Below are 26199 nucleotides of genomic sequence, written 5' to 3'. Positions count from 1 at the left end.
TCTGTGTTTAATGAATAATTAGTGTGAGTAATATTTAATGCTTAATAACAACCTGATTTCCTTACAAGCCTCTGTTTCTGTCTGTGGAACAAGCAACTGCCTTTATCTGCAATGGTACTCTGTGTCAGACTATAGATAGTGAGTGGAGCCTTCATGTGATGTCTAGAGAGTTCTCATAGTCTTGCTCCTCTGCTGAGTTTTAGTGACTCATAGTACTGTTTTGGGTCTGTCTGTTCTGTACAGTGATGAGTAAAATGACACATGTGACCAAATGACCTTCTGATGGCTCCCTAATCTTATTTAACTGTAATAGTGTCTCTCTCTCTATCTCTCTCTCTGTTATTGCATTTCTATTTTTGTGTTGTACGTTTCTGTTTTATGCAGCAAAAGTAGTCATAATTAATTTTCATTACCATTTATATATAGAGTAATTGGCTGTCCTGCGTTGTGCCTGATTCAAAAAGACTGAAACACAGAAACGCATGATTTTAGTGAGAGTGGGCAGGACTGGACTGCTGTAGACCAAATAGGCGGATATATGTAAACATGCTGGTTTTTGTGACATAACAGTGAATTCACAACCAGCTGATTTTGCAGCTTAGTTTCCATATATGGATTGTGTGGACTGTGGAGTGAACAGTACATTTTGAACGTGAACAAGGTTTGCGTACTAAATCAAACTATTTAACTCTTTTATTTATATGATTTTCCATGATATTTACACCTTACATAAATATGCAGTTTTCATGCTAACTGAACTGAACAGTTGCTTGGACACTTAGAGCAGCAGAGTGTTCACATATGAGCTGTATTGTTTTCATTTCTGATGTTATGTGTGGGAGAAAAGTTGAGCTGTTGGAACCGCAGTATTCAGGTTTCATAATGTCAATGTTAATTATAATCTTCACTTTTTAATTAAAAGATGGAGTTCTTTTCCTCTAGCTCTTCTATACAGGAGGCATTAGTTAGTTGTGGTCTTCTCTGTGCTGTTGTTGAGGTGGGAACAGTGTTGATGATGATGTTCTGTCACCTCTACTCTCTCTATAGTCTCCTGCTGTGTGCTCCCATCTTCAGTATGAGGCAGGTTCTCTTTCTCAGAGCTCTATCTACAGCTTTTCAACACCATTCCTCTAGTTTGTCTTGTCTTGTCTTGTCTTGTCTTGTCTTGTCTTGTCTTCTCTTGTCTTCTCTTCTCTTCTCTTCTCTTCTCTTCTCTTCTCTTCTCTTCTCCTCTCTTCCTCAGATAGTGTGATGTGCTGCAGATATGCTGTGCTAATGGAATTTCCTATAGTTAAGACAGAGTTTCTTTGTTGTTCTGTGTAGTGCTTGTGCTATGTGTGATATTCCGTATGTAGAGCTCATGTAATTGACCTATCCATACTCTGTCCACACATGTGCTCTTTCATAGCTGCTGTTGCTCACCTGGATGGGCTTCACAGCATGTTTGCAAAAATCCTTTTCATCCTAATGAGAAATGCCAGTATGCAACTCAGTATTTACAGCTCAGTTATTTACAGTGGACTGTCACAGTGTTTTAGAAGCTATGTAGATTCACTACATATCTTTTTTTGGATTCTTACTTTTTATTGAAGGTTTTAAACAAACATTACACAAACACAAGGAAATTTGACAGTAAACAAAGATTTAGAGGTAGAAAGAAGTGGGGCTAACTATAAGTTACCAGTTTAACATACTAGGCTACAGAACTGGACTAGTTGTACATAGAACAGAACTACATAGGATAGTGTGACCTTTTATACATGTCAAGTAGAAATGCACCAGTATTGGAAATTGGGAGCTGATGCCAGTAGCCGATATTTTTCATGTACATATCTGCCGTTTCAGATACATAAGCATTTTTATAAAAAAAAGTAGTAATTAAGACTAAAACTACCTGAATTAGCATTACAGAGAAAAAGAGATTTATTTAGAGGGCATGAATAAAATGCAGATATTTTATCACAGTAGCCCAGTGTTACATTTGACAAATACCTTGTCAAATATTGGTCAAATTTAAATATCTGTCCAATATGCTGATTTTCAAGCAAATATCTGCTGATAACAGTATGATTCAGATATCATCATGAATCCCTAATATCAATAGGTGTCATTTGGAATTAATAAGGCACTCTAAATGTTATGGGCTAAAGTTTCTCATTAGGCTAAGTGGCATTTTTGCCAGGGTTGTTTGTCTAAGTTTGTCTAACCCAGCAACAGTTGCTATGAATATTTGTAGGCGTAGCAGTGTCTATGCTGAGTGCTTGTCTTCCACTCTGCTGCTCTCCTTTATAATAAAGCTTTTTGCTTGCTAGGTCTACGAGTGGGCATAGCCTCTATAATTTGGACTCGTATGTGTGTTTACTCACTTTCAAAATGCATTCGACTAAAATATCTACAAACCCAATTCCAAAAAGTTAAGACAGTATGTAAATATGCAAATAAATGCAAATAAAATCATAAAGCAGTGATGTATAAATCTACTTTGACTTGTATTTAAACAATGTCAGTATAAATGCATTAAATGAAATGCATAATGAAATGGTGATAAAATCATGGAATCCAGAGAAAACACGTGTGTAAAGGGTAAGGCTGACAAAAGGACAACAAATAAATGTCCATGACCTTCAGACCCTCAGATGGCACGGGGTTAATAAGCAGCATGATTCTGTGAGGGAGTTCATCACATGGGCTTGGGAACACTTTGACAAACACGTCCGTCGCCGCATACGTAATTGTAAGTTAAGGCTGTACTATGTGCAGCAGAAGCCTTAAGTCATCAACATTCAGAAACACTGCTGACTTCTCTGGGCTCAAACTCATTTGAAATGCACTGATGCACGTGGAAACGTGTACTGTGGTCTGACGAGTCAACCTTTTCAGATTGTTTATGGAAATAATGGATGTCATGTTCTCTGGGCCAAAGAAGAAAAGGACCATCCAGATTGTTACCAGCATAAAGTTCAGAAGCCAGAGTTTGTCATGGCATGGGGGTAATTAGTGGGTAACCTGAACATCTGTGAAAGCACCATTAATGCTAACCACATTTTTGAGCAACATATATGCTTCCCTTTAGACACTCTCTTTTTTCAGGGACATCCATGCTTATTTCAATATGACAATGCCAAGCCACTTTCTGCCTGTGTTACAACAGCATGGCTATGTCATATAAGAGTGCGGATGCTGTCTTACATTAAAAAATTGTTTTATTAAGCTCAAAATACAACTACAAAGGCCATGTATGATTGCACAGCTGAAGACTTACATAACATAAGCTTGTGTCTTCAGTCATCAAATGATAACTGTTGTTAAAAGGAAAGATGATGTAACACAGTGGTAAGTATGCTTTTGTCCCAACTCTTTTGGAACATACTGCAGGCATCAAATTTAGAATGAGAGTATATTTACAAAAAGCAATTATGTTCATAAGGTAAATTTAGAATGAGAGTATGTTTACAAAAAGTGATGATGTTCATAAGGTTTTCAATTTTATACAGGTCAAACAGAATTTACTAATCACTGCTTTCTGTTTTTATTAGAAGTTCACATACTGTCCCAACTTTTTTGGAATTGAGGTTGTACTATGATGTGAACGTTTGTTTAGAAGGCTAAATTGGTTACATTTAGACAAACAAGAGCCACTTTGGTGCAGTCACAAAACTTTTTTCATCTTTTTAGCCACCCAAATCATAAAATTGCTGGTTTTAAGTGAAAATTTAACCTTACTAACAACCATATAAGCTGGTCAGAAGAGAAAGGGCTGCATCATTATGGCACTAACATTAACTTTTAATTGTTATAATAGTTATGGACGATCATCAGTTGACTGTTTATTATTTGTTATTGATAAACTATTTATTGATTTTTTGTTAGCATCTCTAACTTAAACCTTACTCGATGATCTGTTGTCATTTTTTATCAAGGTAAGAATTATATGTCTGTTGTTCATAATCATGCAACCATAGGACAAAGGGGAGGCTTCTGAAATGCCCAAAGTGCTCAAAAGGACAAGGGTATGTGTGCAGCTTTTAGTGATAGAATGTAGTCTGTGCAATTTTTGCTTTATAGCATCTACAGCTCTCTGTATAAGATAATTCAGCTTCAGTGTTGTTCTAGATCAGTTTGATCATAGAAAAGCTTGCCTAACTCGGCACACCTTGGTATTGAGTGTTGCTGAGTATCCTGTTAAAGCAAGTCCACATTGCAGGCTTGTACTCACACAGTGAATAAGTCTTACTGTAATCACAAGAGTGTACTTGTCACAGGTTTAAATGATTAATGAATTGCTCACAATTACACACACGCTCACTGTTCTCTGCGGAAGTGTGTCATTAAATTGTAGGTGTACACAGTCACTCACTCAGATAAAAGCTTGCACATAGTAATCTACGGATGTTATTATTAGGCAGTATGTATTGGTGTATATCGGTTTAATATAGCAGTGTTGATTTTTAGTTATAGCAGCTTGATAGATTACAAAAAAAAACAAGTCATGTGCAGGGTGCTTGAGATTGTTTCGAAAGCATAGCTGAAAACTATATAAATAGCATGTTTCTTCACAGAAATCTGGACTTTGGCTGGTTAACATTTATTTTACTGTATTTTTGTGTATGATTCCATTTGGTTTACCAAAACCAAGCAAAACAAGGTCTATTGCTGAATTCAGATTTTTGTTTCTCAAATCTGATCTTTCTTCCTTGTTCACATTCAAGTAATTGACACATCTCTTTTTCTCTTTTTAGTTTGAACACATCTGTGCCCTGAAATTACCCGCATGTGTACCTCCTAATCAGTAATGTCGTGTTAATGATCCACGTGCATCATCAATAACAACAAATGAACTAACATGCAGAAATTTCAAAGATCAGCTCTAATCAGATCTCGACTGTTTGTGATTAGGGACAGAGGTGAAAAAAGGCCTGATGCATTAGTGCTTCTGCAGTGTTTACTGGCTAAACAAATTAGCCACAGCAGCTGCCATGCTGCAAACACAGAATGGTGAAAGCACTACATGCATTCACCATGGTAAAAAAGCATAAATTCCGATCTGACTATACTCATTGAAGTTGCATGACCACATGTATCCAGTCAGGGAGTATATGTGCAAGTGGCTCGATTTAAATCATCAGTTCTGCGGATGAGAGAGTCTTGTTAATGAGAAAGCTCAACAGAGAATTGCCGGACTGGTTCAAGCTGACAGAAAATAACTCAGATAACCACTCGGTGCAGTTGTGGTGAGCGGAAAAGCATCTTGGAATGTGCAACATGTCAAACCTAGAGACAGATGGGCTACAACAGCAGAAGTCCACATCGGGTTCCACTTCTGTCAGCCAAGAACAGAAAGCTGAGGCTGCATTGGGCACGGGCTCACCAAAACTGGACAGTTGAAGACTGGAGAAACATAGCCTTGTCTGATTAGTCTTGTCTGAATCTCAGTTTCTGCTGAGGCCCACAGATGGTAGAGTCAGAGTTTAACGCCAGCAGCATGAATCCATTGACCCAACCTGCCTTGTGTCAGGCTGGTGGAGGTGGTGTAATGGTGTGAGGAATGTTGGCACACTTTGGGTCTGTTAATACCATTCAGTCATCACTTGAATGCCACAGCCTCTTTTGAGTATTATTGCTGACCACGTGCGTCCTTTCATGGCCACATTTTACCCATCTTCCAATGGCTACTTCCAACATGTCACAAAGCAAAAGCCATTTCAAACTGGTTCCATGAATGTGGCGGTGAGTTCACTGTTCTTCAGTGGATCTGAATCCAAAAAAACAACTTTGGGATGTGGTAGAGCAGAAGATTCACAGCATGAAAGTGCACCTGAAAAATCTACAGGAATTGCATGATGCAATCATGTTGTAAGGTTTGCAGATGAAGCCAGACAGGGTAGTTGAGGGTAGTTTGGTAGGTTTTATTTACAAAGGGGTGATCCAAAATCAGTGTCAAAATCCAGAAGACAAAGTCCAAAAACCAGCGAGTCATAACAAGGCAAAAAGGCAAGGCAAAGAATTAAAGTCAAAAACGAAGCGCAGATCAACCACGAAAAGGCAATAACAAACAGGAGAAAAGGCTTGGCATGCATAACAAACGGTGATGATACTTTGCAAAGATGCTGTGCTAAAGCCCGCTTATATGCTGAGCTAACAAACAAAATTACAAGGAACAGGTGCAAGTGATCAGAAGTCAGGAGAGGCAGAACCGGAATAGGTGCAAATGGTAGAATCCTGAGTCACGTAAGGGAGCGAGGGGTTCTGGGAATTGCAGTCTATAGCAGCAAGGTTGGCTGTAGTTCCAGCTGAGCCGGAGGCAGGCACAAGTCAACATGAGCTTGAATCTCAAAGGGATGTTTCCATCATCTTGTAGAACGCGTGCCATGAAGAACTGAGGCTGTTTTGAGAGCAAAGAGAGGCCCTTCCCAGTATTAGTATGGTGTTCCTAATAACGTGCTTGGTGAGTGTATATGATTAAAAAGGCGGTGTGTATAGACACTCTCACTTAAACACACAGCTCCATGCTCACAGTCCTCATGAGGCTGACAGCACTTCTACATGCTTGGAACGTTGTGAATATTTGTAGTAAAGAGGAGAAAGAAAAAGTGTAGTTCCTCTAGGCTCAGACTTCCAGGCTCTGCTCCAGTTCTGTCATTAATACAGAGAGGCGTAGGGAACGATGTTACAGACTCCATGCCTGTACACATTCACACTGAAGATAGTTGTTGTAACTTGAAAATTAAAATATGAGCATAGTCTTGCGTGTTTGTGTGTGTCTGAGGTTCAGTTTAGGTCATAATTTCAGGATTTCTCTCACGTTCACAGTTTCTACTCTGCTATGCGTGTGCCTGTGTGTCATATTGGCTTTGAGAATGGCGTATAGGAAGCAGGTCTGAGTGTCTGAGGCATTTCCATACCCTCAGGCACCAATGCTGCCATGACTCAGTGTGAACTCAGTGTGTTTTTATTTAACCTTGAGTGCTCTTTTTTAGTGAAGCTTGCACAACATGCAACATATATGACCGTACGCTCAGATGATAATGTAAATTTAAACAGATTATCATCTGCAGAATTATCGCAAAAAATGATATTGCAATGATCCGAATTCAGTTACAAAGCACTGCATATTATTGTTACAGAGCCTTACCCTATAGCTTTTCCCTGATGGTAATAGAATTGCCATCTAATTACCAACTGGGCTTCTGATATTACACAAAGCTGCACTATGTAAGATTAAGTATTTCAGACCACATCATATGCCTTTGTGTTAACGTCAGACTCAAAAAGAAGGTCCAGCTCTATGTTTAGGTCTCAAATGCAAAATTGGCATTATACTGATGAGATTTTTTTAATGCTCTTTTGATCACTATCATCAGATTCATCTGCTCAGGAAAGAGTCTGAAGCACAACCCAAAACAAAATTCTGCATGTTGCATGCAATTACAAATTTCGACCAAAGAGGTCTCCAAATCCCCAAAAACGTGCGTAGTGTAGCTTTAATAATTTTTGATAACTGCATCTTGCACAAATGACATCAAGCACTATGAGCATCCAGCGGTTCTCTGTGTTTGTTTATTTGGAAACCAAAATATTGTCAAAATGGTGCGATGGCACTCTTCTTCTAGACAGGCTTGTCCATTTTACTTTCTACTGGAGAGTAGATCTAATGCACCAAAGTTTCTTTGTTTCATTTGCATTCTTTGCCATACTGAAAATCTACATTTATATTTTTTTCCAAATGCTGTTTGAAATAGGTATGTGTACTTAATTAGTTGGTGATGTTTTGTTTCTATAGCCTATAATTAAGTGCACTCTGTTCTATTGTGTACATTTTTGAACTAACCGTAGGTTAGAATGACTGTTCAAAGGGAATGGTTACATAAAGGTGAAACAAAGAAAATCTTGTGAAGGAAGTGAAAGAGAATGAGAGAATGATCATTTGCATATTATCGGTACTTTAAAAAAAATCATCACCGTATTTGATATTATCAATTATATGACTGGCTGAAACACCTATTTGTGCATGTTTGTGAGATGTACTTTCCAGGCTGAAGTGATGTAGCTGTAAAAGTCTTGTCTGTGTTTTAGTGTGTTGTTGATTATGTGGTTTTTTTTCTGCTTTTGTGTGTGTTTCTAGTCTCCCCTCTTTCACACATTAAGCCTTCAGCTTAATCTGTCCTTACAAAGGCCCGCAGACCACCGCCATGCATGTCAATGATCCTGCTATTGTGCACTGTGCGAGTGATATGTGTGTAGAGCCGTTAGCGCTAAGACAATGCACCCTGTACCTCCTCTGTCCATGGCAGAGGCAGCACTGTATTGTAGGCTACTGTGTTTAATTGTCCTGAATGTAACTAAAGTTATGTGCAGTGGGTTGGAAGTGTCAGAAATCTAGTCTAGCTTAAGATTCCATCACTTTCTTTGCTGTCAGCACAATGTAATTCACTCTGCTAGTGTTAGAGTTCAATATTGCTTTGGTTTGCTCTGAACCCAGTTCTGTATTGTTATTCTAACGTTTGGGAGCTTGAAAGGTGTTTTTACAAATTGCACCTGCTTGTCAGTGGGAAAGCTATTTATGCTTGCAGCGTGTTTTATGAAAGCTTTTTTTTCTTTTCTCTCCTCACTCTTCCCAGATGTAACACATTGCCGAGCAGAAGAACGTTGAAGAATTCGAGATTAGTGTGTAAGAAAGACGACGTTCACGTCTGCATTATGTGCCTACGAGCCATCATGAACTACCAGGTGAATAACACTGACACACACAGAAATGCACACAGTGTGTTCTGTCTGATGCTGTTTGTTTTCTGTGTCATATGTTGTGATACAATTCTCATTTTTGGATATTATTAAATTCTAAGCGTCTTTCTGTTCTCATTGAATGCGTCCCCTCCATCTTGTCTCACCCACTCCCTTCCAACCTTTCTTTCTTTCCTTTTAGTATGGCTTCAACATGGTCATGTCCCACCCACATGCTGTGAATGAAATTGCACTAAGTCTGAACAACAAGAATCCCAGGTAAGACTTTGTGATGGTGTGTGTGTGTGTGTAGAAGAGAGACTGAAAGAGATGTGAGAGAGAGACAGATAAAGAGAGAGACTGAGAGACGGAAACTAGCAGAGAGACTAAGAGAGTTTGGGGAGAGAGAGACTGAGACACATGTCAGGGAGAGACAGAGAGAAGGGAGAGAGAAGAAAAGAAAAGCAAATGACAAAGAGATGGAGAGAGAGGAAAAAGGTAGAGAGAGGTGGGATGGAAAGAGGGAGACAGAGATTGGAAGCCTGAGCTAAAGACAGAGAAAAGGAGGCAAAAAGGTAAAAAGAGAGGAGGGGAAGGTGGAAAGAAAGGGAGAGTGAATGAAACGGGTACACAGAGAGAGAGAGAGAGAGAGAGAGAGAGGGAGAGGAAAAAAGATGGAGAGAGGGGAGGGAAAAGGGGATGGAGAAAGTAAGTAAAAAAGGAGAATGAATTGGAGGGAGAGAGATAGGGTAGAGAGAGAGAGAGAGAGAGAGAGCACGAGCACCTGCTTTGTAATGACTCTCCAGAATGGAGTTTTCCCAGCATGCATCACTCTCTGTCTCTCTCTCTTTCTCATTCAGGCAGGTTGTGAGTTCTTTGGCAGGGTCATAAATACTGGCAGCTGCAGCAGGAGGACCTCTTAATCTGTGTGTGTGTGTGTGTGTGTGTGTGTGTGTGTGTGTGTGTGTGTGTGTGTGTGTGTGTGTCACTGCTTTACTGTAGCTCCTGTCTGTTCTGTAAGAGTTGTAACTTACTTTCTTTCAGTGCACTCAGACTGCACTGTGCTTCTATTAATATGAAACATAAGTGTCATTTTTGAGGTAATACTGTTAAAACTCAGTCATGCTCACTGTGTGTGACCTGACTTTTCATAGAGTTTCGTAACACTTTGTAGCGTGTCAGTTCAGTTTGATCTCGAAATAGTCATTACACCAATCACAGAGCCTGTTAGTCATTTAAACTCTGGGGCACACTTTGTCTTTCACCTAATTCCTTACTGCAGAACTGCTGAAATAATGAAACAAAGCACTGATGTGCTGTGTGTGCGTGTGTGTGTGTTTGCTACAGGACTAAAGCTCTGGTGCTGGAGCTGCTGGCTGCTGTGTGTTTGGTGAGAGGGGGGCATGAAATCATCCTCTCTGCTTTTGATAACTTTAAAGAGGTATGGATCTGCAGTATTCTCACACAAGTCTTCATCTAGAATTCCTCAGTCATCCCCTGTAATAGTATGTTATAATGAAGTTAGGCAACAGACATTTAAATGGGCCATATCATCAATTTTTCTTGGCTGTTCATTTTCCAAACTCCCTTTCTCCCTTAGTGTTAACAGGCTGTTTTTGTTGCTCTGCCTTTAAGACTGATATATGTAAATGAGCTCTGATCAGATTAGCCGACTAATTCAGAAGCAGTCAAGGCTGAAACACTCCTTATAACTTCAAGGTGAAGGAACGAAGCTAAACTGCTGTGGTCTGTATAAACAGATATAAGTAAATGCATTTGATTTTCATGACATCACAAAAAACACTGAATTAAAAGCAAACTGTTTTTGCAGCTTAATTTGCATGGGCTAGGTAGTAAAATGGTACATTTTGAAACCAGATAAGAAACTCTTATCTGTATTAATGCTTTAAAACAGCAGTTGTTGAAGTGGCACAGGACAGCAGAGTCAAATCAGTGTCAGACCACTGCACTAATAAAGAACACTAACTTGCGGAACTTGTCTGTTGGTGATTTGGCAAGCAAATCACATCTGTTAGAGAACAGTTCGGATTTGGAGCTGCGAGTGCAGATTTGTCTGAGCTTGTGTGTGTATTTTGGCTTTTTATTGGTAGTTGCATTTGTAGGTCTGGCAAGTTGGGTTCTGGGTGATTTTAAGGTAATGTTTACTGAAATAATAAAACATAGCACAATATAATCCATTTATATTTATTTTCTCTTCATTTGAGATGATCTGTAATTTTGCTACCAGCATCAAGGATACTAAAGATATCTTTTTCATTCTGTTTTCTCTTTTCATGCACTTTAATTCTGTTTTCTTCTTTCTGTTTTTCTTTAGTTCTTTATTCTTCACAGTCTTTCAAGATCACCAGATAATACATAACCTTTTTGTGCACAGTAAAACTCAGTCATACAAAATGTTTTAGTGAAATACTTTCTTGCCTCACTTTGCAGGTTTGTTCAGAAAATCAGAGGTTTGAGAGGCTGATGGAGTACTTCAAGAACGAGGACAATAACATTGACTTCATGGTACTTATCCAGCTCCTCCTCAGCTAGTAATGGTTGCACTATTAAGCGGCCTCAGCAATTTAATCCTCTATCAGCATTGCATTAGTACCTTTCGGATTGACCTGAATTTTGTATTTTGACTGACAGTACAGAAGTGACAGCACATTTTCTGTTTTTTGATTTGTGTGCCCTCTGTAAGTCAGCTCATTTGTAGAAAATGCAGCAATAGCACAGAAATCCCTGTTTGTACTAGTTTCTTAACCTTAACTTCACAAGTATATACTGCCTGAAGTTACCATTGTTACTGAATGTGGCACTATGTAAAACCTCTTAGACCATACTCAACACTTTAGCTCATCCATCACAATGAGAGGTTTAGGTGGAGTGGGCCTGTGTGTGTTTAGTTCTTGTGTGTTAAAATTGTCACCTTGCTGCCATGTAGATGCTGAACATCTTTAAGGCTCGGCCTGTGAAAACAAACCGGTATTACATTGACCTTACTGGTCCATCCAACAGGGATTCCAACGGTCGCTGCTTGAGTGTGCCTTACATGCTTTTATAACATGCTAGTCGGTGGTTGGCATTGAATCAAACCCAGCTCAGGGTTTGGTAACCATTTACAACTAACTTGTCTTGTCAACTTGTCTTGTCTATGTTTCAAACCATTGAAATTCAAATTGACTTCTTCAGTGTTTCCTAAAAAACATGGTCATGCTTTACCACTACAATCCAGAAATTCATTCTCTGTACTCATTTTAAACCATATGTAGATTCCCAGTAAGCAAGGAAAATCCAGCATTCAAATCCTCAAAGCTAAAGAGGATCCGTTACCTTTCAGGTGGCGTGTATGCAGTTCATCAACATTGTGGTCCACTCAGTAGAAGATATGAACTTCAGAGTGCACCTACAGTATGACTTCACTAAACTGTGTCTGGACGAGTACCTGGATGTGAGTATACATTCCTAAAGTGCTGTAAAGCTGACATTTATGCAGCTCTTCCAACTTTATAGAAAAGAATAAATCTTGTTATTTGTGTTATTTTGTGTTATTTGTGTTTAAAATTAATACACATTTCAAAGTGTGCAATAGAGGCTAGTGCTTCCTCCTCTTGTACTATTTTTGTAGACACAATCATCCCATCTATTTCTCTTTCTCTCTCTGCACCTGAGTAGAAGCTGAAGCACACTGAGAGTGATAAGTTGCAAGTTCAGATCCAGGCATACCTGGATAACGTGTTTGATGTGGGAGCTCTGTTGGAAGATGCTGAGACAAAGAACGCAGCGCTGGAGCGAGTGGAAGAGCTGGAGGAGAACCTGTCTCATGTGAGTAGAGTGTTTAGAGAACAGTCATGCTTCCCTACAGCCAAACCCTAATAATACTCAAGCTCAGAACCTTGATTAAACATCATTTCCTCACCTGCTCATCTAGGAATGTGTACTTTTGTTTGCTACGATGAAGGTCAGCAGGATTTTCCAGTCTTGTGGTTTCCTATGGAAACTGTAGATAATGGTTAGAGTGTTTGGATTTCACTGTACAGATATCTAAACATAATCAGCTGAGTCAAAGTGGAGTGCAGTTTTATTGAGGTTGATGCAGTGCCATAGGGCAGAGGTATTCAGCTCTGGACCTTGAAATCAATTTTCCATGATTCAACCTGAGTCCAGTTTTCCAGGATGCAACTGTGAACATTAAGTTCAGTTTCCAGGATTCATGTCCTTACCTGGAGTAGTTTTCCATGATCCAACTCTCAACTCTTCCAGAATTTAACTCTAGACCTTGATTCCAATTTTCCAGGATTTAGCTCTGGACTTCATATCCAGTTTTCCAGTATTCAGCTTCAAACCTTGAGTCAAGTTTTCCAGGATCCAACTTTGCACCTTGAGTCTAGTTTTCCAGGATTCAACTCTGGATCTTGAGTCCAGTTTTTCAGTATTCAACTCAGAACCTTGAGTCCAGTTGTTGAGTAATTCCTAACTGCAGTCCTGGGCACCCTACTCTGCAAAGTATTATGTTGTCTTTGCCTCAATACGCCTGATCCAACTTATGGAAGAGTCAAGTATGACACTAGTTGGCTAATCTGCTACATCAGATTTAACAGTTTAACTACTGGTGATTATAAAATCTCAGACCAGAAAATAGAGACTGTGTACATCTGGTACAGACTGTCATAAAGACTGCTCTAACTGCTCTGGGTGTGAACTGATGAGGTTAGTTATTCCTTGATTTCTTAATAATATGCACCACATGCTGTGTGTCATTGCTTTCAATGCACAAATTACCACGTTAATACAATGAATTTTGCAGACACTGTTTATCTTTAAATTAAACTTCTGTATTTGCACAGGAAAAACTCAGTTATAAGCTAAAAATTGTGACATTCTACTCCAGTTTAATATTACATGCTTTTCTCGTATGTACTGCAAGTTCAGTCATTGTCAGTCCAATATTTTGTATTTGTGAGCATGCCTCTAAACTCTCCATGCAGATGACAGAGAAGTTGCAGGACACTGAAAACGAGGCCATGGCAAAGATTGTAGAACTGGAGAAACAGCTAATGCAGAAGAACAAGGATCTTGATTCTATACGGGTAAGACTTCGACAGGCTTGTTTTAAGCGACATTTTGACCGTGCTCCAAGTGCTTCAGAAGAAAAAGCTTGAACATTTTACTGTACGTCAGAAAGTATTTCTTATGCCCAGATTATGCCACAGTAGTACAATATATCGAAAAAGGACATTCTGTGTAAATGCTAAATTGGCTAAATTGAAAATATGTCCTTTTGTAATCTACAGGAAGTATACAAGGATGCCAACACGCAGGTACACACACTGAGAAGGATAGTGAAGGAGAAGGATGAGGCCATTCAGAGGCAGTGCAATCTCGAGAAGAAGATTCATGAACTGGAGAAGCAAGGAACTATCAAGATCCAGAAGAAAGGAGATGGGGATATTGCTATCCTGGCCTCTGCTCCGTCCACTAACGGTGTGCTGGCAGGGATGGACGGCACTGGAGGAATGCATATCGGTGCCACGATTGGTCTTGAAGGGCCTAGTATTGGGGAAAGACCTGGCATGACCATGCCACCACCCCCACCTCCACCTCCACCTCCACCCATGCCTGCATCTAGTGAGTTATTTGGCCACACTTTTGTAGTTTGTCAGGTTATTATTTAGTAAACAAGTGCACCAATCCTAAATTAGCCCATTCATATTTAGACTGTAGCTTTACTGTTTAGAAGTAACCTGCGTTTGAAGTTCTTTGTATTCTCTTTGAAAAACTCAGGTTGTGTTTGGGTCTTTGCAGTGTTTTATAGGCTTTTATATGAGGACGATAACAGCATCACTGCCTTTACCTCCAGCACTTCTCTTTTGTGTCATTTCCCAAGTGAGCAGTAGAGGCAGAGCAAATGGAGCAGACAATGCAAATGACTTTATATTTGCTGTTTACTGATTGAGTCTCTGTGGGAGAAATACCCTTTGGCAGGCTATCATAGCAAATGTCTTTCTTTTTATTCTTCTTTTGTTGCTTTTACCATTTCTTTTTTCCCTTCTCCTTTACTTGCTTTTCTCTTTTTTTCCCCTCTCTCTCGCTCCTTTTGACAGTGCTCTCTGTTCTGGATCATTCTACTTTCACAAAGTGGTTACATGTTAATTTTCTCTATTTCTTGTCTTTTTGTCTTTCCTGTGATTCCTGTGACACTCTCTCCTCTCACTGTTGTTCACTCTTCCAGTACCAAACGGTCCATCAGCTGTCCCCGAGCCTCCTCCTCCTCCTCCTCCTCCCCCTCCTCCTCCTCTCCCTGGTCCTGCTACAGAAGTGTCTGTGCCCCTGCCCCCACCTCCTCCCCCCATGGCACCTCCACTGCCAGGCTGTGGGTCTCCTACAGTCATCTTCAACTCAGGACTCGCAGGTAAGACTCTTCATACAGGAGCACTTCACTTCAGAGTAAACAGGTTACACTTGTGCTGCAGTTGAAATGGAATAGATAGTGTCGAAGTGCTCAGTAAATATGTGATTATGATAATTCTTTCCATTGTATGGTGCTCTTGTCCCCTGTTATCACCAGGGTTGTTACAGTTAACTAAAACTAATACTAAAATGAAACCTAACATTAAAAATATGCTTGTTAACTGTAATAAAAATGAAAAAGCCCATTTTTAAAAACCTGAAAACTAAATGAAAGCTTTGAAACTAACAAAAAGGAATTACTGAGAAAAAAAAAATAGTTTTTGTTTTTCAGCGCATGAGAGTGTCAAATGGATCCCTTCTGTGTTTGGCTCTCTTTTTGGAAAAGTTGGAGCCAAGCCTAGTTATCACATGGTTGTTCAAGTATACAGATATCCAAACTGATCCATAGTATCTGTTTACTTAATTAGGTAGTTAAATAATAATGTTGTTTGGAATTAAAATGGTTAATAATCATTTTCAAATACATTTTCCAGACACAAGTAGCTGATATTGCATCTCACCAAGCTTGTGCCTGGTGATGGTTAACCAAGTTACTGTGGTAACAGTCCCAATGCCGGTTTAAAGTCATTGTCAATTTATTGATTTTATTCATGCAAAACCATAGCAAGACACTAGTATTCCCACGTGTGAACATAACTGAACTTTTAAACATATTGAGTGATGTGATATGCTGCATTTATTGGGCCCAAATGAGATTGTTGTAGAAATGCAGCCATTAAGCTTTGCTGCTTAAATGGACTTGTTGCTGCAGGTAGATATCAAGCCTGTACAAAAACCTGCTGATATTACAGTACGTTTAAGGACATCCTCAGACCACGGTGTCAAGTTTCAGGGACTTCGGGTCTGATGTTTAGCAAACCAGCAATATCTAAGTGAAAGTTATATAGAGGAAAACTCTGTTTACAAAAAAAAAATTACAAGATTTGTACAGTGTATCATTTATCATCGGCCTGAAGCAGAATAAACCATTCAGTCAACCAAATGATTGACTGTGGATGACGTCTTATGCTGGCTGCATGCGATGATTAAATGTTTAAACGTTCGCATTTTCTTGCTCTAGTAACCAATTTAAAATACCTTTGTCGGATATCTGAGTCCTATTCGGTTATTTCCATTGTGTACACTGTGTCACTGTAAGGGCACTGTGGTCTGACTGCAGTGTAGAGTGGGTGTGTGTCTCCTCTCAGTGACACGGTGATAATGATCAGTAAGGCTAAGGCTGTTTACTCACTGAGCCTTAACACTGTTTAGCTTCCCAGCCAGTCTGGTCAGGCCTGACTGACTCACTCTCAGTCTGATGGAGCCACAGTCAAACTGCTACTGCCATCTTTCCTGCTTTAATGAGAATACTGGAAAACCTGTATTTCCTACCTAGACTAAACAAGGATAGAATAAGAGTCATGATTCAGTGAGAATTCTCTGGCTGTCAGCATGTGAATAAGCTTTTTAGTACTTCTAGCCTAATATTGAAAGTTTTTTTCCAAGACAGACCCACCACTCTGTGATTAGCTCAAGACTAAGCTTAGATCTGACCCAGAACTGGTCAGTGGCTGTTCAGATCTGACTGTGTTAATTCACACCATGAGTGTTATCCCTGTCTATATCTGCTAAGGTGAGCTGCTTGTTCACACCATAGTGCCCATAATGTTAATGTAATATAAACTTAAACTGGCTGAAATACTGTAAAGTGGTGTTTTTCAGTGGTCGAGTTGGGACTTACTTGGAAGCAGAAGGTAATAAGTGTTACTGCCGTTGCTGTTCCACTTTCCTGTGTTTCACAATGGCCATGTTTATCTGAGCACTTGTACTGATAATGTAAAATGTTAGGACAGATTTGCCTTGTTGCTTGACTTGTTTTTATTCTATCTCTGAGTAGAGTTTACTAAGTTTTCTCACAAAGCATTCATTCCTAGAGTCAAATCAAGTTATGTACTCTTTGATTCTCACCTAAACAAGACGATGTTTACAGGTCAGAGATGAAAGACTAACCTCTTTTTACGTAATGGAAAAAGCCTGATCATGCCTCTGAAAATGAAGGCTACTTTCTTGCTGTTCTTAATGATCTTTCTCTGTCTTTGATTGTTTCTCTTCTATCTTTTGTGCCAACATAGAGGGACCCATCAAACTGTTCTGTAGGTTTGCTGTGTTGTGTGTTTGTTCTCACTGTTTTGTCTTTGTATGTGGAATTTGTGGAGATGGTATTTTTAGCTCCAAAGGGCAAACATGCAACAGAACTCTGTTCAGTTTTCCCTGTAAAGCCTGAATCTCTGGCCCAAAGCAGTTCACGTTGATTGTTCGTTCTCAAGCCAAGCATGAAATTGGATGCTGTGTTGCAAGATTTTTTCCTTCAGTTTAGCCAGGCTGTTCAAATCCACACAGGAACATTCTCTAGACCTCACTTTGCATAGTTAAGCAAATGACAGGACATACATGCCAAAATATGAAACCACATGTTCCATGAGGCATGAGGCCTTTATTCCTACACTTGTACATTACAGTCAAAGTCCATGACACCACTCTGAAAGCCTGTGCTCCAGAAGCAGACCCAGCCACACTGGAACCAACTCCAGTTCTGTAGCTTCCTCACAGTTTATGTTGCTGTGACATTTTAGACTTTTATGTTTTGATTGACCATCGTAGAGTCTAATCGAATCTGATATTGATTGAGGATGCTTGTGGAGCATTGAAATGGGCATCAGACTAGGACCATCTCATTTTGTTGTAACCAGTTAGGGCTAAAAATATTATTTCCCAGTCACCCTTGCACCACTGTCTCTGTTCTATGTGTTATATGTGTGTGATGCATGCTGAAACACAGTGGCATGCCACTACAGGTGAATTGTTATCAGATATGGGAAGACTTGCGCAAAAGCAAGAATGCAGCCTGCTATGCACTCAGGAACCTCTTTCTCAGCCCTGACACACAGCATGGCCACAGTATCACAACTGATAACCTGCAGAGCACTTGTAGGAAGCAGCCTGGAGTCACCAGCCTGCTCCAGCGGGGTTGGCTACTAGGGGAGGGAGAAAAAAACAATGCAGCATGTTATCACGATATTTTGGGGTCAAAAAGTATTAGTAGTAGTAGTAGTAGTAGTAGTAATATTTAGGCTAGGTCCTCTGTTTATCAATAATACTTTTCAATTTTGGTAAGACCAAAGCTAGTGACATTGATAGGAGCCTGAGAAACCACTGGGCAGTGGTTAACCAAGACCATGATTGAGAACCATTGACTTAGTGATAATACTAATATTGTCCAGCATATGGGAGGCCAGAAGTTGATTAACCGTTTAGGGATTACTATAACAAAGAGTCCTTGCTTCGATAAAAAAATCATGTAAAACGAAGAAGCTCTGTTACATAAAATAGAGAACTTTTTTTTTTTGAGGAATAACTTGCAGTGAAAAGTACACAGCAGAAAAATTGATCTTGGCAAATAATCTGATCAATATATCTAACATTCCTCATTATGAGATTGTTGTAGGTCTGTTTTAAGGTTATTCAACTTATTTTTAGATTTTTTAAACTTGCTAAAGTATTTTATTCTGTGTAGAAATTCTCTCATTCTGTTGCCAGATAATGTTGCTTTTAGGAGGCAAGATAGAAATAATGTAAGATTATTGTAAGATAGAAATAATGTTCTGTCTCCCAATTGAATGAGAATTTCTCTAGATAAAATGACCTAAACAGTGTCATAATAACAAGTAGTAGATATATTGACTAGATTTAAGTTGATATAACTTGCCAAGTTATAATTTTTTGCCGTGTAATATATTGCCATATGTCATATCACAAATCTTTAAAAATCACATTGTGGCTTGCGATAATATATCATATAGTAGGACCTCTAGTGATTCCCATCCGTAGTGGCTACCCTCCTCCTGAAGAGCCCCAAACTAAAATGACTGCATGTGGTAGATACCTCACACCATACAGACTGTACTACAGTTCACAACACACAACACAGCTACATAATGTAGAGTCACTTCATATTTAACCTTAGCCATTAATATATTAATATGTTCGAGCATTGCATAGAATATCCTATTGTATCCTTTTAGAATAGTTATTAGCTGAATCAGATGTGCTCAGCCAAGGGAGCAAAAGCCTGCATACACTGGCTCGTGTGGCAGAACACACTGACTCTTATGACCAGAAGGTCTCTCTCTCATTCTCTCTCTCACTCTCTCATGCTAAGGCTGTTCAGTCAAATCCTACTAGAATCATCACTCAGCATTACAGATGGGAAAATGAGTCACTCTCATTCGCTCCCTGTCACTTCACTATGATTGAACGCAGCCCTAGACAAAAAGCTAGACTATGTTTTTCCTGCTTTCTGCTTTCTCATTGTTAACAAGGAGCTTCACTCTCAATGTTGAAGCCTTTACCCTTCTTCCATGTTTACCCACAGTTACCCTGCTCGATAAGGTGTTTCCCACCAGCCCTACATCAGCACTTATGTACTCAGTCCTGTGCTTGAGATAATGACTTAATTTCTGCAACGTCTGTTCTAATATCTGAAATACATGCTTTTTGTCCCGTAGCCGTGAAAATTAAGAAGCCAATTAAAACCAAGTTCCGCATGCCTGTGTTTAACTGGGTGGCACTGAAGCCAAACCAGATCAATGGCACCGTCTTCAACGAGATTGATGATGAGAGGATACTGGAGGTAAGAGTCCTGAACCTTATCCAAAAAAAAATAACACCACAGTCATTGCTTACTGTAGATAAAGCTAAGCTTGGAGCTGCAGTTCATACAGCGGCATAGTATAGCGGCATAGTATCTTATTTTGTTATTTAGGGTAACACTTTACTGTAGGGCACTGTTCATAAGATAACATGACATCTACATAAGCTCGTCATGACAGCTGACGTAAATCTACATAACATTCGTTACTGTCGGAAACAAAACCACATTTCTCCAAAACAGTAACTTTACAGAAGAAGGAAAAAAATCCTAACTTACAATGGAAGTCCATGTAACAAGATTTTTTTTCTGAGCAATTTTTGACCACTTCTGTAGGTGAAATTTTAACACAATGCAAAGGATAACTGGAGTTTTCAAACAGCAGCGGTACACATTTATAAAGACTTATTCCAAAAGCCGTTATCTGTCATAAAGGCTGCTTTTATCAGCTTTTGATATAATGTCAGGTGACAATTTTTTTTGTGACGTAGGTTTGTGTCATGACACTTTTTTGGGTGAAATGACATAGCATGTTATAAAAACTGACTTTGTAGCTCAGCGTATATCACAGTGACACAATGCTGATGATGTGACAGAGCTCAAATCCTATAAATAGTAAAATGAAACTCACTTTTCTCCAGGGCAGAAAATGCTCACTTTTGTTCAACCAGCTTGATGTGGCAAGCTATGTCATAGCTGGCAAATAGAACCTTTATGAGCAATGGCACCTATTGGAATAAGTGTTTAGAAATGTTTATGCTAATCTGTCCATCTTTACTACTGTCATCCTCAAGAAACTGGAATGCCCCATTTCTTTCTTACTTCCTTAGGATCTGAATGTAGATGAGTTTGAAGAGATGTTTAAGACGAGAGCTCAGGGCCCTGCTATCGACGTCACATCCAGCAAGCAGAAGATCATCCAGAAAGGTCCTAATAAAATCTCCCTACTGGATGCTAACAGGGCCAAAAACCTGGCCATCACGCTCCGGAAAATAGGCAAGACTCCAGAGGAGATCTGCAAAGCCATTCAGATGTAAGCTGAATCTGAATCTGAAGATGACTCCTTTTCATGAGTATAATCTAGAGTTACAGTTATTCTTCATCTGTATAAACGTACTAGATTTAGTAGTACCCAGTGGTTTTTATCTGTGCTTTTTTTTCCCAGTGTTTTATGAATGTGTGTACTGTTAACACATTCTGTTGGGCAATACTTAGTTGTACCAGATCAGTATGAATCAATCAGAAATGCATCATTTCACAATAACTGTGACAATAAAAATTGGCCTGTATATCATTTGCTTTTTTTCTCTGTGTGTCTCTTGCTTTGCCTCTCTCAGATTTGACTTGCGGACATTGCCAGTGGATTTTGTGGAGTGCCTGATGCGCTTTATCCCGACGGAGCCTGAAGTGAAGTTGTTGCGCCAGTATGAGAAAGAGAGGAAGCCACTAGAGAACCTCACAGACGAGGACCGCTTCATGATGCAGTTCAGCAAGATCGAGCGCCTCATGCAGAAGATGACCATCATGGCCTTCGTGGGCAACTTCTGCGAGAGTGTGCAAATGCTCACACCGGTACATAGTACAGAGACAGTGCTTTGCTTTTTAAAAGATTTGCTTTTGCATTTTTACCCTATGCTTTTTTCTGTTTTGTTTTTTTTTTTTTATTTCACTTTTTCCTTATTGTTTCTGCATTTTAATTTTGCAACTCGTTTTCTATGGTACGAAAAGGTTTCTATTGCTTCTTTATATTTTATTGCTGTAGCTTGTAATTCTTTTATGATACTTATTTTTAATGATGATTTTAAGATTCTCTGTTTGATATGATTTTTTTTTCCCCCTTTGACACAACAGCAAATGCATGCCATCATTGCAGCATCTGTGTCCATCAAGTCTTCACAGAAACTCAAGAAAATCCTGGAGGTTAGTGTGCCATGGTGTTTTTTTTATATGTCTGACCATGCACTGTTTTAAAACATTATAAATGCTTCACTGAATTGAACTTTTTTTCTATTTTTCACTCAGATTATTTTGGCTCTTGGGAATTACATGAACAGCAGTAAAAGAGGAGCAGTGTATGGCTTCAAACTTCAGAGTTTAGACTTGGTAAGACTGAGTTACTTAAGTTGCACTCATGAAATCCTTATATCAGAATTGCACTGACCTCATTTTGTCTTTTTCAGTTATTAGACACTAAATCCACAGACCGGAAGATAACCCTGCTACACTACATTGCAAATGTAGTAAAGGAAAAGTACCAGCAGGTGTCACTCTTCTATAATGAGCTTCATTATGTGGAGAAGGCTGCCGCAGGTACAGTAAATAGATCTGACAGTACATAAAAGACCATTTAGATGTTCAAAGTTTAAAGCACTTAATTATGAGGTTTTTTTAATCATTATTTGTTTGTTTATCATTTTAAGGCAGAGCTTATGCAAAGCATGGACATGTCTAATCCTGCAAAATGATAGTTTTCTCTTTCCTCTTTCTGAGCACACCATGTATATGAGACTATGAGTTCTCTCTGTGTTGTAGTTTCTCTGGAGAATGTGTTGCTGGATGTGAAGGAGCTCCAGAGAGGGATGGATCTGACTAAGAGAGAGTACAGTATGCATGGCCACAATACACTCCTGAAAGACTTCATACAGCACAACGAGAGCAAGCTCAAAAAATTACAGGATGATGCCAAGATTGCACAGGTACTTACCATTCGTCTGTGAAAGCCCCAGGGGTTCCCATTTATTGGTTCTATGTCTAAGATGATCCAAAGAATGGTGGCTTGTGCAAACACCCAAACACTCAGAACTGAGCTTTTCTCTTCAGTGATATTACTGCTGTTCTCCTTTAGGATGCCTTTGATGAGGCAGTGAAGTTTTTTGGGGAGAGTTCCAAAACCACGCCCCCATCAGTGTTCTTCCCCGTGTTTGTGCGCTTTGTGAAGGCATACAGGGTAAAGCAGCTAATCTCTTACATCACTGCAATTATGTATCTACTATATATATCACATGCACTTAAATATCTGTCTATAAATACGGTCGTATGCAAAAGTTTGGTCATATTACATGTTTCGTTTTTCTAAGTGAAAGTAAGTTAACCCACTTCAGCACATTTTAATGCACAATTACGCAAAATTTATGGCACAATTCATATTTTATGTTTTGTTATTTTCCAAGATGTCAAAGTCAGCAAAACCGCAGAAATTTTGCACAGAAGTTTGTAGAAAAATGTAGAGAATGTCTTAACTTGCTTGCACTTAGAAAATCGGAATTTGACCAGGGGGTGTTTAAACTTTTGCAACTGTATATCTAACCACTAATAGAACTCAATGATCATTCTCATGCACTGCAAATCATCTAACATTCCTTCTTTGTTTTTTTTCTTTGTTTTCTTCTTTCTTTCTATCTTTCTTTCTTTTGTTCTTTCCCTCAGCAAGCAGAGGAGGAAAATGAGCAGAGGAAGAGGCAGGAGCAGATGATGATGGAAAAACTGCTAGAGCAGGAGGCCATGATGGAGCGGGAAGATCAAAAGGTAAAACATATACTGCTTATGTGTGTAAAAATTAAGAGTGTAGTGAAATTGATACTGTATGAAAAAATCGGGGGGAAAAGTTAGAAATAATGGATTGATTTAAAACTCTTCAGTTTCTTCAGATGATCTCTTATTTGTCATTTGCTGGCATCTGGGTGAATCCTATCTATTTTTGGACAGTTCATAACTCTCATAACTCATAACTTTTGTAAGATCACTGTTTCTTCACATGAATAAGGTACCTTGTAGTGTTTTATATTTAAAAATAAATCTGCAATTCTGCAATTAAAATTGACATGAAACATCTGATTTTTGATTGTCAACATGCATCGGCGGCAGAGAAAAATGATACTAACAAATATCATGTTTCACTTCACACTCCCAACACCCCTACCTGTCACTGCATTTAAAATGCTGAGCTAGCTTAGAGACCCTCCCTGATACCACATTTCACTCAGTCAAATATGATTTCTGAATTACTTGTAAATAAAATTTATATTTTTCCAACACAGACCAATCTATGTAGTGTATAATTAGAGGTCTGTAGAATCCAGATGTTTGTAACACATAAAATATTGAAAATTGAAACAAATCTTGAATCAAGACAGTTAAATAAAAAATGTTTACTGTTACACCTTTTGTATAAATGTGCTATATGAGTGCCTTCAAGCTTCTGGCCTAGTAATAGAAAAGTAGCTAGATGGTATACAAACCCAACCCTGCATTTAATTACCACCTTGCTTACGTGATTTTTTGAAATCTGAAACAGAAGCACTTGTAATCTCTACAGGTTCTGCGCGGAAACATATAATTTCTACTTTACACATGCAGACGTCAGAGAGCAGGGTTCTGCTTAAGATATACTATTGCTCTCTGACCCTGCACTCTTTTTGTGTGTGCATATATCTTCAGTCTCCTTCTCATAAGAATAAACGGCAGCAGCAGGAGTTGATAGCTGAATTGAGGAAGAAGCAGGTGAAGGACAGTCGACATGTGTACGAGGGAAAGGACGGAGCTATCGAGGACATTATCACGGGTAACACACACAGTCTTCTTTATACACACACATACACTCAAGCACACATATTCACACTGTTAGCAACATCCAAGAAACATCTGTGCCTCAGTACACTGACATGCAAACACACACTCCTCATGTCGTCCGACAGGAAAGGCCTGTGCTGGGATTGGCTGAAGAGCTCTAGGCCAGCATGCATGCAGAAGTCTTGCTTTGAAATAGTGACCTTGTTTAACTTAAAGCACTAACCAATGTCTAGCCATCAATGACTAAGCTAAAGCTTTTAGATTAAGAGCCTTGTTAAAATAACTTACTGATAACTCTAATCTATATAATGTGTCAATATATCTATTATCAAATAGATCACTTACTTAAATGACATGTAATTGTCCTGCTTTATTGAGAAACATCCCTCTGCCTGTAGGCATTAAGAAAGTGCAGTTTCTGAACTGAGCCCCTCAGGGAGGCCTTGTGTTACACAGCCTTAGCATTGTGTTACAACGCCAACCAGCCATGCTTGGTTGCCGTGTTGCAATAGCACACAGCAGATCCGTAATATGACAAAAACGTGCTTGACCTGACAAGCTTGAGCATATGATGAATAGAAGTGGAATGTTGGCTGCAATAAGCTTTTATGTTGCTCTCTTACAGCGGGATTAGCTTTTGCCTTAGGACCAGCCATAGCCGACAGTAGGACATAACCTAGGGTTAACTAGGGGTGGGAATCTCTAGGCACCTCATGATTCGATTTAGTTTATAAAGCGATTCTTTATGCATGTTGATTTTATTATGTTTTATTCCTGCGGTGGACATCCCTCTCTAAAACTAGCATTCACTATATCATTTATCTTATGTAATATCCTGTAACGACAGCATTACATCCCCCAGCCCCAACATTTTGACAGAATCCACAATTAGGCATTCTTTTTGTGTATTCGTCCATCAGTGTTGTCTCACTACAATACCCAGCTTGCATTATGCAAATATAACCACTGGGAATCTCTCCCACTGCAATAAAGAGATCTTAACTGCTAGTGTAGTTACTGAAGCAAAGAACAATAAATATAGACATGATGTTCGGCTTTCTAGCACTTCTGTTCTGCATTAGCCAGCTAGTGGGGGAAGAGAAACATTTAGAACAGCCTGCCCTCAGGGATCTACCCCAAAGCAGTTGTAGTTTCTCTGACATCCTTCCTGCCTTCAAGCTACATCATGAGCAGGAAGTTTTCCTAGTCTCTAAACCAGAAAATCTCACTCTAGAGACTATTGTGGCACCACTCTAGGGGGCAAATAGGCATGTTTGCTACAGGTGAAGCAGTGGCTGAATTTTTTATTTTGGCCGGAGTGTCCCTTTAACATAGGCCTTTGCAAGCATATATCTTTGTTTCACCATCTAATAAGTACAAGCTAAAAACAACAAAAATGAAATTCAGACTTTGTGAGTTTGCAAAATCCAAGTCAGAATCGTGATGCGTTCTTTTTCCCACTCCTTCTAATAACCCATTAGACTGTATTGACTGTGCTGTGCTGTGTAGATGCAGTAGCTGTGCTAACGTGCTAGCTGCTGTGCTGGCTGGTTAACTGTGTTTGTGTTTTGTCTATGTGTGTCTGTGTGTGGGTGTTTTGTCTGGATGCAGTGCTGAAGACTGTGCCCTTTACCGCGCGCACGGCCAAACGGGGCTCGCGCTTCTTCAATGAGGAGCTCCATTATTAAAGTTTAGACTCTCTAATAAAGGTTGCTGGAAAGAGCGTGCGCTCTCTTTCCTTTTTCTCT

General features: G+C 39.3%; 1 protein-coding gene across 7 annotated transcripts in view; it reads left to right on the top strand.

Annotated features, from left to right (window-relative positions):
• The window catches only part of fmnl2a (formin-like 2a), a 76717-nt gene that overhangs the window by 45900 nt on the left and 4618 nt on the right, over positions 1 to 26199 (top strand). For 2 of the 7 annotated variants that reach the window (XM_036566008.1, XM_036566016.1), the window contains exons 7-27: positions 8619 to 8727; positions 8924 to 9000; positions 10069 to 10162; positions 11173 to 11247; positions 12065 to 12175; positions 12400 to 12549; positions 13713 to 13814; positions 14019 to 14352; positions 14957 to 15136; positions 17307 to 17327; positions 19740 to 19864; positions 20713 to 20915; positions 21220 to 21454; positions 21734 to 21802; positions 21905 to 21985; positions 22063 to 22192; positions 22415 to 22578; positions 22728 to 22829; positions 23309 to 23407; positions 24320 to 24443; positions 26063 to 26160. In XM_036566008.1, the coding sequence (XP_036421901.1) occupies positions 8619 to 8727; positions 8924 to 9000; positions 10069 to 10162; positions 11173 to 11247; positions 12065 to 12175; positions 12400 to 12549; positions 13713 to 13814; positions 14019 to 14352; positions 14957 to 15136; positions 17307 to 17327; positions 19740 to 19864; positions 20713 to 20915; positions 21220 to 21454; positions 21734 to 21802; positions 21905 to 21985; positions 22063 to 22192; positions 22415 to 22578; positions 22728 to 22829; positions 23309 to 23407; positions 24320 to 24443; positions 26063 to 26139 (2662 nt within the window). In that variant the 3' untranslated portion in view covers positions 26140 to 26160. The remainder of the gene's footprint in view (positions 1 to 8618; positions 8728 to 8923; positions 9001 to 10068; positions 10163 to 11172; positions 11248 to 12064; positions 12176 to 12399; positions 12550 to 13712; positions 13815 to 14018; positions 14353 to 14956; positions 15137 to 17306; positions 17328 to 19739; positions 19865 to 20712; positions 20916 to 21219; positions 21455 to 21733; positions 21803 to 21904; positions 21986 to 22062; positions 22193 to 22414; positions 22579 to 22727; positions 22830 to 23308; positions 23408 to 24319; positions 24444 to 26062; positions 26161 to 26199) is intronic. The other 5 variants (XM_036565974.1, XM_036565983.1, XM_036565991.1 and 2 more) reach the window with 3 other exon arrangements.

Source organism: Colossoma macropomum, unplaced genomic scaffold (assembly GCF_904425465.1).
Source record: "Colossoma macropomum unplaced genomic scaffold, Colossoma_macropomum, whole genome shotgun sequence".
Classification (NCBI taxonomy): Eukaryota; Metazoa; Chordata; class Actinopteri; order Characiformes; family Serrasalmidae; genus Colossoma; species Colossoma macropomum.
This window is presented reverse-complemented; position numbering and strand designations above follow the sequence as displayed.